We start from the raw sequence: 12,596 nt of genomic DNA on the forward strand, positions 1-12,596 counted from the left end.
TCTCACATGACAGCCTGGTGACCTTTGTGGGTGGAGTGAAGCTGTAATTCCCCTACCTTTACAAGATACCAGGCTTTTTGTCTCAGTCGCAGCATTGTGATGTGTCACTGTAATGTTATGAGAGGAATGGATGCAATGTTTGTGTCATGAAACTTAAAGCTGAACAGTACCTTACAAACTGCTTTACTTCCCTTTTCCTTACTTACACAAACACACACACACACACACACACACACACACACACACACACACATACACACACAGTTTCACTCACATGTTCTTATGTCATTTTTGCACCAAATAATATAAACCAACACTAAAATCAGTATATTTACATTTTATTATGATTTTCCCATGTGGAAAGCAGCACATTTGAACAAGCAGCGCTTACTCTAATACATAAAGACTATTGCTGAACATTCATTTAAAAGCCTCACAATAAGAAGAGGATGATAAAATTCAGTTACAGCAGTGTGCAAACCAACAATGCAGTATTGTTTAAGCATTAATGTTTACCATAACAGCGTTAATAATCACCTATAGCCAATGTGAGACTATGATAATGTTATCTTTTCCACCGTACAGTCTATAATGCAGCTTTTAATCAAGCATGTGTCCCTGGGGTGCATGTGACCAGGCAGCGGTCTGCCCCCTGCAGGATGAACGCGGTAGTGCAGCATGTCGACGAGCTCAGCGGTCCCTACTGAGTGTGAGCCAGCGCTCCAGCTCCAAGTCCGTACCCGAAACCTTTGGGGCCAAAGTTTTTACCATAACAGGCTGTTGGAAAGAAAGGTAATGTTAGCAAACGTGGTATAATATCAGCAGTATATCCCCAAATACTTAACAACAGTAGGGGTTTCGCGTCAAAGCTAGGTTAGCTAAAAAGCCTTTACCTTTATACCTTTACTTTTATCTAGCTAGCAGTGGGTTTCGTTTTTCAAAATCATTTTCGTTACCTTAAAAGTGTCTCCTTTATATGTAATTATAAGTTGTTTTAGGATCACGACAATGTCTTTGGAGATATAACTCACTGCTGGATGATTGGTAAAATAAAAATAGTTGGGCACTGTTTGACTGAATCACAGTGCTGAGGACACAAGTAGTGGAGGCTAACGTTAGCTAGCCAGCTAAGCATCTCCATTTCCTTTAAAGAGACTTGGGAAACAAGAGATTTCTAAGAGCAGGGTGAAGCATATTTATTTTTCCACATGGACAGTGTGAGTCATTGAGGATTCTTGAAATAAAGAAAAACATTTTCACGCAAGACATTTTGACTTATAGCAGGAAAAGCACAGGTGGTTATGAATAACTTCAGTGATGGGACTGTTCAATAGAGGGGTGTAGGTATGATGTATTTTTGAAGAAATGTTCAGTGAGTGAACATTGACAGTACTTATTAATTATTAACACCTGTGCTTTTCCAGCTTTGACAAGTCAAAATGTCTGCCTTAAAAACAGGTTTTAATGACTGCCCAGTGATATGAAATGTCCTTTATTAATGCATAAAGGCTAAAATGTCAGACACTAGGCTTTGAATAAAATTTAGTATGTGCAAGATTAGTTTGCAAAGAAGTATAGAAGAGCTTTTACAGAAACTTGTGTTGGGCTATTTGCTTTCCTCCTTCAATGTAAAATTAGTTAAATTCTTTTAATTAAAGAATGAAATACTAGAACCACAGCTATGTTGCAATGCTGCAGCGATGATCATTGTAAATTAAGCAACAGCCTGCAAAAAATGTTAAACATTTAGCAAAACTGGTGTATTCTCACCACTGGTCATGCTCTGTGAGGCAGAGAAGTACACTTCTACACTGTCTGACTCTGGTCTGTGGAGTACTAAACCAAAATGGCCAATTTGTTCTATATTGAATACATATAAAAACTTTAAAGGAGTTTAGCAATAGAAACAAGCTTTTTTGTTATTCCTGGCTATTTTATTTTTGGGAACAGGATGTTATTCTTATGTGTTAGGGGGCCCTCTGGTGTGTTCTTGTGTTTATTACAACTCCGTCACCCAGGCCGCCAACATAACAGCTGTTGATTTACTCTCACTTGAGACTAAAAATGTGAGTTTTGCCTTCAGTCATTTCCCCCCTAATTTAGGCTGTGCAGTGCTGCCCTTTAATAGCCATGCTGTATACATTGTGTGATCTGTATTAAGTGTCACCGCTATCACATCTCTTTCAGACAAAGGCACCCAGAATGGATCAACACAGTTCATCCAGCCTGGCTCCACCACTCTGGACCAGCACTGAAAACAGGTCTGACACCTATACTACTCTATTGTAAAACTATTATATAATTACTTGTACCTTAAAATACATAATATTTTGGCCTCTCAACCATTAATCAATTCTCAGAGTGGACCTGAACATGGTTGCAAGTATACTATGTGACAATATTTCCATTAAGAGACCAAAGTAATAAAATAAACAGAAGGTCCCCTGGTGGGTTGTGAAAGAACTGCAGGTGGGTTGCAAGATGTCATTTACAATAAATAAATGAATAAAGTGTTCTAACATTTTAAATTTTGTAATTAAGTTTGAATTTAATTTAAAATATTTATGATGAAATATTTACATTTAAAAAATGACAAAATATATAATGTTATTAATTTAACTGGCCTAAATTTATCTGGTGTTGTGTTGAAGTCTGTTTCCTACTGATATGTGTGCTGTCTACCAACCTTAATCTGCACTGCTGAGTGGCATTGCAGGAAATATAATTATGACAATAGGGCAAAACTATCTGACATTTGCATGTGTTGAAAGTTTACAGACTGTTACATGTATTTGGGTGGATCACTAATTTGCACTGCATTGCCCTAGGTCCACTTTGACATGGAATTGTTGTTTATGATATAAGACTTAAAAAAGGGAACAACTTCATCTTAGTCTTGAGTTTTGGTCAGAGTTGTGATTATCTGCAATGTTTGAACTTTCACTTGCATAATAGTTCAAGCTTTTAGAAAACATATTTATATTTCGTATAGATTATTTGTAAGATATAGGACACACATACGCAAAATATGGCTGGGGGGCGTCCTCAAAAAATAAAACAATCTCCAAAAAAGCAACAAGAAGTGGCCCCGTTAATGAATCTCAAGGCGAGCGACTACAGTGAGTCTTTATTGCTATTTAGCTTGATTCCAATAGAGGGTGCTGTCTTCATTTCAATTGGACAATAGGCCTAAAGTTGACTCTTACTCACCTCAAGTGAAAAGCTACAATAGCGGTCGCATTTAATTTAATGTCCTTGAGCAGTTGTCAAGATGGAGACATGACTGAACTTCATCAAGTCACGTTACAGATGACGACTGACTGATAAACACCTGTCCTCTGTGCCGCGCAATTTCAACATCACACATTACTCTCGACTTTGATGGACTTGCAAAGAGAGGTGTCAGCTTTTCCCATTAGGCTAAATTACTTGCTAGGCATTGCTTTTAGTGTTGTTGTTCATAAATATCTGACAGTTATAATTTATTCTCATAGGTTAGTTACAGTTACATCTGTAAAAGAGACAATAAGTTGATGTGGTCTTGTACACAAAGTATAAGACCACATGTTTGTTCATGAATAGTAAATAGTAGCCTGATCTTTTTTCATTCAGTGCTGCATCTGGTACTGAGAATTAGTTTAGTAATTATGTGTTTGTTTGTATGTTTGTCTTGATTCAGTTGTCCAATTTGTGGCACTACGCTTACATTTTGTAAGTCAGAATGACCCTTTAGAAAAAAATGTTGCCCACACCTTGTATAGGAGACGTGTGTGAAACCACGTTCACAGAGCTACATCTTGTGGTAACTGTGACAACCAGACAATACTCATGACAACAGTTTGGTATAAACAGGTCAAATATGTGTTGAAGAATGCTTGTGCAGTACCAAATACAGGTTGCTATTTGATTGTGTAGCGATATATTATGATTCATATGAAGTGAAGTGAAGACAGTGGGGTTTTACCTTTGCAGTAGATCTCTCCATCCTTGTCAGCTAGTGTGGTTGACTCAAGGCTCTTCTTACATGTGGCACAGGTGAAACATCCACTCTTATGCCACGACTGTAAATAAATAGAGATCCATTTTCAAACAGATGTGCTTTTGAGAGCATGCATATGTACAGTATGTGTACGTTTTTTCTTACACTCCCGGCTCCAATCACTTTCTCAGCTGCGTAGACGGACTTGCCACAGCGAGGGCACTTATCTGCCCCTCCAAACTTCTGAGCCAGCTTGGACGGGTTTGGGTTGCTGGTGGGACGATGAGGAGCAGGTCTGATGAAGACAGAAAGAGATAATGCTGACACAGGGCCTTATAGAGCGATCAGAAAGTGTGTGTTTGTGTGTTACTCACTCTTCATGTGTAATGCCCAGAGACTCTCCCTTGTCGGTGCTGAGGGTCCCCGCTCCCTGGCCATAACCGTAGCCTTTTGGTCCATACTTCTTGCCATAGCACGCCTTGCAGTAAACTTCATCCATATGAACAGCAACAGTTGTGCTGTCCAAGCTCTTATTGCACACCACTGCACAAACACACATACATATATTATTGTTTTGCATATCTGCATGTGCTTAAGCACATGTGTTTAGATAAGCGCATATCTGTTTCCTTAAATGGAACGGTTCTGTCGAAGAAAAATGTTCTCATCTAAATTCCTTCACAGGAATGTTCGATTACAACACAGAAACACAAATAACTCCCTTCAGAACTCCATGAACCTTCATATTTTTCAAATTAGGGCAGAGAAAGAGTTTTTTTATTTTTTTTTATTTCAATGCACTTCTTTTTTTGGTATTATTTTTTAACAGTAATGATGCATGTTTTCTAATTTAAGATCTTGAAAAAAAGTGTAGATAGATTCTCTTGCTGGTGTAGTTTTTTGTCTCAGTGGCTAACTGCCTAAATATGGAAGGTGGGGGCCGACCAATATGGCTTGTTAAAAAATAGCCAGTGATGGAATGAAACAAAGTACAATTTACCCAAATACTTTTGATAAATTTAGTTACTAGTTACTTCAGTTACTACTTGCAGATTCATATTATTTTATTGTTTATAGGCTAGTAATTGTGACGTGTTACCAATCAGATAGTGTTGTGGACGGGACATTGTGTGAGAGTTCTAACGGAAAAATCACAGATACCAGTAATAGAAAAAATGGTGAATATCGGCGTCGGTAATCAGTCAGGCCTATAATTCATCTACCTCAAAAGTACGATTTGACACAATACAGGAATAGCCGCTCTAATTGCGCAATAGATGGAATCCATCTATGTCAAACTGGAAGATCGTCTTTGAACAGAGGAGGTGGCCTACGACATTAATTATCACCCACGGTTGTTCCACCTACAATACAGTACTGAGCTCCCTCCCCAGACAGCTGAACAACCATTCACACCTGGGCTCACCTAGCCCGAGCAACCCACATGAAGGCCGGTTGGGTCAACGACCCACAAGCGGCCCTAACGACTCTGAAACTAAGAGCTCACACGTGTCCTTAACGACTCTGTAAGGACACTCCCGAACAGATATTGAAAGCCTGTAACTCCCCTCCAGTTACTTAGAACTGAAGAAGCCTCTTGGATGAGAAGTGAAACATCTTCAAGAAACTGAAACACATCCAGTTGCCTACGATCCAGCACTTAGAATTACTATGACCTGGATGACTGAGAACCTTCATCAACATGTTAACAATCAGATACCGTTGTCCCATCGGCGGGACATTGTGTGAGAGGATGCTGTATCAGAGCCAAAATATCACATTTTTAAATTAGTTTATTTTATCGGTAATCTGACTGGTCACTGATACAGATAATCGGAAAATGCTGACTATCGGCCCGGTAATCAGCCAGGGCCGATAACCGGTCTACCCCTACTCATAAGTATTGTATCATGTAAAATGCTACAACACCATTTTTATTTTAGGTTATTACTACACCCATGCATTTACATTTTTTTCTTTGAGAATAGAAGAACCAACAGTTTACATAAGGTCAGTGTTACTTGTGACAAATAAATAATGCAAAGTGACAAGAAGTTCAGCGGTTTCTGAATTGACAATGACAGGAAGTAGCAAAGAGTTGACTCACTGCACATGAAGCAGGACCTGTGGAAGCTCCGGCCATCACAGAGTACTTCTTCTGCGAAGTAAACTATCTTCTGACAGCGGCCACACTTGTTTCCTCCTCCTAATGGCATCCTAAAAATATGCATGCAGCATGAACACAGGGATTTTTAACATTTTACACACTATAAAGATATAGCACGTCAACAAAGACACAGAAAAAGTGGTTATCTATGTTTCAGAGCAAGGTTACAGTGAGTAGAAAGAGACAGACTGTGGCTAGAAGGGCACACAATGTAAATGCTATTTTCTTGACCTGGTTTAAAGTCCTGAAACTTACATGTGGAACTAAATAGACAAACAAATGGGTGAAAGAACTAATAAATTCCTTTTAAGAAACTCGTTTAAATATCCACATTTAGATGCCTGTAATTTTGGCTTTGTCAAGCCAGACCCAGAGACTGCAGTTTCACTCCTGCCAACTTTCTGTGGCTTCTGTAAAGCAGCAGTAAGCCAGCAGTGGGAAAATACAAGAAGAGTTTTTCGTACACTGACATGAAAGTTGCTTTCTCTTGAAAAACCAAGAAACAGTCGGAGTGGAAGCAGTGTCAAGAACTGTGACTTTCTGAGGTGTATTAAAGTGGGTTGGATGTGAAAGACCCTGGCATCCTGCCTATTTCTACCCAGTGTGTTTCCTAGCATGACCCTCCCTGTCCATACTCCCGTTTCCACATCCACATTCCTGAGTGTGTAAACCCTCCCACCTCCCTGCCCCTGACTCCCTGCCCATCTGTCTCACTCTCCGCATCACTTCTGCGGACTGTACCTCTTCATCTGAGTTGTACATTTTTTCTGTTAGGCTGGATATATGTTGAGGAAGCAGCTGCTCCTCTTTTTAGTGATAGTAAGTGGAGCTGAGAGCAGAGTATGGAAGTGTAGGGCCATTTCCTATCAGCCTTTCTATTTTTAATGCAAGACAGAATATGCAGCATATGATTGTAATCTCTCTCTCAACAACACCCTAAAATTAAACATAACTTCCTTACTGCTGACACCCGAATGGTACTTAATGTGAATATGAGCTCATTGAATGATATTAAATCATAGCCCAGAGTGAGGTAATGGGTGGGGTGGTTTGTGTCTGGCTGGCTGCTGCACTGTGACTTCATTATAAGCAGAGACTGATTCGGACTATTTCTTGGGCTATTCAAAGGCCACACATTGAAATCTTAATAGACTTTTGGGGAGAATAAACTGCAAAGGAAAAGTTCTGCAGTTTAATCTAAATGCTATCTAAGACCGAACAGGAATGGATGGCAAATATTATACCTGGTGATGTAAATGAGGTACATTTATATGTTGTTGTTACATAAAAATCATTTATGCAAAACAGTAGGAGCTCACATATTCAACTTTGCAGATTATATACATACACAAGTTACTCTGCCACGGCAGGTTAATTCATGTGAAACCCTCATGTAAAAACCTAAAATTAGATTTAGATGGTTGTTTTTGGTATGCTTTCAGGGTCATAAGTATCAAAAATTGAAGTGAAACAATGTTGATAAGTCACAAACTGACCAGCCCAATCACAGAGGAGAAACAGTGCAGAAGCAGGAGAATTGAAGGATGTGAAACGTAGAGGAAATTGACAGGCCTTGATTAGAAGAGTGATGCTGGAAAGAATTCATAATAACAGCCACACAGACACCAATTGGTATTTTCATGATTATTTTCATGTAAACGCTCACAGTTTGTATATTCTGCAGTCTTGGAAAAGAGGCAAGAGTGCCAGTAAAAGTTGAAATGTCAGGAATATTTTTGTACCAGGCATTGGTAGAAAGAAAAAAAAGAAAGAAAGAGGGAAATAACAGCTTTCCAGCAGCCCAGCAGGGAAAAATGTGACTTTAAGTGGTAAGGCTAACTCTTTCTTGTCGTTTTACAGCAATTCTACAACAGAAAAAGAAAAGAAACAACAGAGAAGTTTGGACGTGAGCTAAATGTCATGATGTGAAGACTCAACTCACAGCTGCCAGCTTCAGGACCATGTGTGTAAAGCAGAAGGTGAGAAACAACAGGATATGTTGATAATGGTGGCTTTGCGAGTTTAGACATGTAGGGACTCATGCAATTATACAGGAATGTTCAAATAAAACAGAGTGAGGTAAGGAGCGTAAAATCAGGAAGTGCGATCATGAAGTAGAAGTGACTGCATGTGACATCTGTGTGATCTATGATGACATTAATATCAGAAGGAGTTGTTTTTTTGTACTCTATATTAACTTCTGCACTTTGTTGGTGCCCACGCCAGAGAGCATAAAGACCTTTGCATACCCTGTTAGGTTTTCTTGTACATTAGTGTTTCTCATTGTGTTACCGTTTAACTACACACTGATACCACTTTGCAAACTCTAATGCATGATAGCTGTTCAAACAAAGGAGTCTCCTCTGGCCTGACTCACACCAGAGCTTAACAGAGAATACATTTACATTGTGACAGAGTGTTTTTCCCGTCATGCATCGGCTGAAAGAGTAGGAAATTAGATACAGCGAGATAAAGAGAAAGCAGGAAGCATAAACTGTCTGTGGTAAACTAACATTACATACCTGCAGTTTGTAGGTGCTGTCAATCAGTGAAGATGGACAGTACGTTTGACTCCCTGATCGGAGTGGTGTTAATGCAGCACTGAGGTAGTTTCAGGAAAACAGCAGTCTGAAGTCAGGTGGAGGAGTTGTAGTTGCAGTCTTCCTGACTAACCAAAGTGTAAGACTTGGTTAGTCCAGTGATACAAATAAACCCAGAGAGAGTCGTTGGTATGTGCCTCTCCACTCGTCCACTCTTCCAGATGTGCTGAAAGGGAGGAGCTTTCTTTGTTGCTGCTATAGTCTGCAAATGTCCTGCGTGTTGAGCAACAGGGGAGTTTCTGACTGACTGGCCGAGCGAGAGAAAGAGAGAGAGAGAGAGCGAGAGAGAGAGAGGTGAATGGGGAGGGAACTTGCATTGTCAAGCTGTATACTGCCTTGAACAGTGAAATGTTTTATTGACACTAAGAATTAGAGCTAGGAACAGTGTAAAAGGAAGATAAACCACATGCAGAAACACATTAAAGCAGGTCAAAGACATGACACTTTGTGAGAACAGAACAATAAAAGTACAAGAGTATATTGGTGCAAGAGCACTCACATTTGAAAGGCTCGAATTCCTACATTTTAAAGGCACTTCCACGCCCATTCCTCTCCTTTTGTTTCAGATTTCTGCAAGCTAGAGATAAGAGAATCAAAGATTTTATCGCAGAAAGAAAACAGTCACAATAAGTTGATTGTGGTGTGGTTGATTGGGATAATCAACTATCAAAATAATCGTGAATATCCTCACATGGATGACTTCAAAAAGCTGTTTAGCTCACTGACAGTCTTATATTGGTGTCCTGATTTGTTTTGAATTGCCTAAGATAATCCTGTGGACATGTTTGTGTTTGTATTTCCCTGGGTGAGACAACTTTCAACTTTGGACAGTAAAGTTATTTTGATTCTAATTTGTCAAGTCTGTCAGCATGGCTGAAGTTATAGCTTGTATCCCCGACAAAAACATGCTTAATTGAATGTGTGCAAATAATTTGGATTCCAAACTAAAAATTGCAGATGAGGGTACCACCCTTTATTTATCCTTTATTTGTGCAGGGGGACCTTAAGATTTATAATTGCTTATTTAAGATTCTTTGATTGATTGTTGTATCTGTGATGCAATACAAATATTTGTTTCTTAAATAAAATGTAAGGTTAAAGTGATTTCAGTATGTTCTAGTGCAATTTTATTTTTTGTTTAACTGTTTTAGGAATATTTTGATGATTATGGGGATAATATCGTGAATCACATTACATACATTTTTGATTTGATTACAAAAGCATAACCTTGGTCTCCTCCAAGATTTCTTTAATCAGCAATGTGAATGGGTGAAAGTAAGTGTAAACACTGAACTTTCCAGCTGACAACATCAGGAATGATCTTAAATGTCTCTTGATGTCTTTCTTGTTTGACTATGGGTTGTTTTATCCTATGAGCAAGTAAATTCATCACACTATCTTTTTTTTTAATCTGTCTAGAGGTTAACCTTTAACAGATAATCAGTTTGAGGAGTCAAATGGTAAATCAGCTGTTTTCCCTCTTACACAGTAAGTAGGACGCCATCTCAGAGTAATTCCAGCCTTTGTACTTTATCACCACAAGCTTGAATGACCTTTAGGGACTTGCTAGTAAAGGTCACTCATATGCTCAATGGATGAGAAAGCATTAGTAGAAGTGGAGTGAAGAGCTGCTTGTCATCAGAGAAAGCAGAGTGGACACAACAGTTCACCTCTGCTACCATCATGTGGTCATTGATGGTACTCAAAAAACTAGTAGGTTCACATACGAACAGGCATTTAAGAAGCTGTAAATATCCATCTTTTTTCTGTTGTAGATGAGTATTCAGTTATAAAAGAAAAAATGTACAAGACTTAAGGATGTAATGTAGTCAGTCTAGTTAGTGTGGTTTTCTCAGTGTAAATACAACTAAACAACCTCGACAACATTGTGATTTATTATACATATTACAACAAGTACACACATGGGAAAGTTCAACATATTCAATCAAAGTACATTTAAAGTGAACATTATTGCACTTCAGACACAGCCAAAACCGCTGTAACTGGTTGATATGCATGCACACAAATCTTGATGAAATGCATTGTATGCTGTGTAATGCCTCGGCAGCCTCAGCTTCTCAAAACATGTTAAAGCTGTCGGGAGCCTGGAGTCTACTATTTCCACCTTCATCTCTGTGGCCGGCAGCTCCCATCCTATCCAGAACTTTACGAGGCTCTTTAGCTCAGCTGACGACGCTGTGTAAAAAAAGTAAGAAGAAAGAATCTGCTAGCGAAAATGCTTAATTCTTAAAAGGATATCTCAGTGACAATACTCGTACATACCATTTTCAATAAATGCTTTCAAGTAGCCAGATACTCGGCAAACATCTGTGACATCGGAATTGTCTATGTCTTCTACTACTTTGTAGCTCTCAAAGATGACCGTGACAGATGATGGCCATATGATGCAATCCAGGATCATCTGAAATCACATGTAGCTCCAGTTGTATTCAAAATAATATACAATCCTCTTAGTATTTGATATTGGTGCAATGTACACTGACATTTGAATGAATCTAAACTCCTTGACAGTGGCTGTTTACAATTGACAATTTGATTTAAAGTTCTTGTGAAGGAAAAGAAAATAGGCAAATCATACTGTATGTTTTTTCAAAGTTCGTCTAATAAATAACACTATACTCAAATAAGTGACAGTTATTTGCAGCAAAGGATTACTTTTAAGGCTCATTAGCTCCCTTCCCTTCCAAAAGTGTTGGTCCGTATCCATAAGCTTTGAGAAAACATGCAGAAATACGGACCAAATTAATGCAGAGTACGGACATAAGGATCTATCTATCTATCTATCTATCTATCTATCTATCTATCTATCTATCTATCTATCTATCTATCTATCTATCTATCTATCTATCCATCCATCCATCCATCCATCCATCCATCCATCCATCCATCCATCCATCCATCCATCCATCCATCCAACCTACCTACCTACCTACCTACCTACCTACCTACCTACCTACCCACCCACCCACCCACCCACCAAGAGCATGAATGAGCTTTTAGATGTGCCCTGACTGCTGTACCTGTGGTGTGACTTGTGCTTCTGATTCCCGGGGAAAGAGGATTGGGATTACATCTCTTCTGTGAATGAGGAGTGTCCATAGCCCTGTTTCTTTTAAGCCTTTTCGGAATTGATCGATTTGACACGTTGTTCTCTCGATAACCTGCAATACAGGAGACAAAACACAATTTACACAAGATAAATCACGGCTACTCTTTCTGTATTTAAAAATGTAGGTTAATGAAGTGACACTTCATTAGCAGTTTGAAGACACCACTTTGGATCTTATGTTAATAAATGTTCTATGTTCTTTTGCAAATCCAAACACATACAGTAAAATTGTTTGGAGTAAAGCAGCAGTCCCCCTGATAAATCCTGAGCTCCATCAGAGCTGTAAAAACATATTTATTTCAGAAGATACAAGTTATGTTGAATATATTTCCTCTGGAGAATTTATAAGTTTAAGTATAAAGCAGTGATAGGTCTTCGGCATAGCCAGATGTTTTGAATGCATTACCTGACCCCACCAGCAATTATTAAATGTCTTCATATGTACATTATTTTACAGTTCCCAAAAATAGCTCTCTCTATATACTATAGGTGTTCCTGGAGCTTTTGACCTCTTTAGACCTTTTCCCTTCTCCACGCAACCTTGGGAGTAGGTGAAGTTGTGCCAAAAAAAACCCTACTCTGTTTCTTCAAAAAATAGCTTTTCCAAAAATCTGCGAAATGTGAGTGATGTCACTTGGATACTTTAAAAACCAAAGGGCACTCAGGTATCTGGCTTCAAACGACAGAAATTTGAATGATAAAGATGTACTGTTCGATTCT

The 12,596-nt window shown here is 38.8% G+C and overlaps 1 protein-coding gene across 1 annotated transcript; it reads right to left on the bottom strand.

Moving 5' to 3' along the window:
- Nucleotides 1-322: 322 nt before the first annotated feature.
- Nucleotides 323-8,912, bottom strand: LOC141000393 (cysteine and glycine-rich protein 1-like). The gene is made up of 6 exons (XM_073471117.1): nucleotides 8,669-8,912; nucleotides 6,087-6,196; nucleotides 4,354-4,522; nucleotides 4,145-4,274; nucleotides 3,965-4,061; nucleotides 323-777 (listed from the first exon to the last, which is right to left on the bottom strand). Exons 2-6 carry the CDS (start codon nucleotides 6,193-6,195, stop codon nucleotides 701-703), a joined length of 582 nt encoding a protein of 193 aa, XP_073327218.1. The 5' UTR covers nucleotide 6,196; nucleotides 8,669-8,912; the 3' UTR covers nucleotides 323-700.
- Between the last annotated feature and the right edge of the window lie 3,684 nt (nucleotides 8,913-12,596).

Source organism: Pagrus major, chromosome 7 (assembly GCF_040436345.1).
Source record: "Pagrus major chromosome 7, Pma_NU_1.0".
NCBI classification, from domain to species: Eukaryota; Metazoa; Chordata; class Actinopteri; order Spariformes; family Sparidae; genus Pagrus; species Pagrus major.

Bases quoted from the DNA above. Each gene is read 5' to 3' on its own strand.
- LOC141000393 (XM_073471117.1), bottom strand. From the start codon at position 6,195: ATGCCATTAGGAGGAGGAAACAAGTGTGGCCGCTGTCAGAAGATAGTT. The intron at 4,062-4,144 runs GTAAGAAAAAAC...ATTTATTTACAG, and splicing joins AAGTGATTGGAGCCGGGAGT to TCGTGGCATAAGAGTGGATG. The intron at 778-3,964 runs GTAAAACCCCAC...TCTTTCCAACAG, and splicing joins TGGAGAGATCTACTGCAAAG to CCTGTTATGGTAAAAACTTT.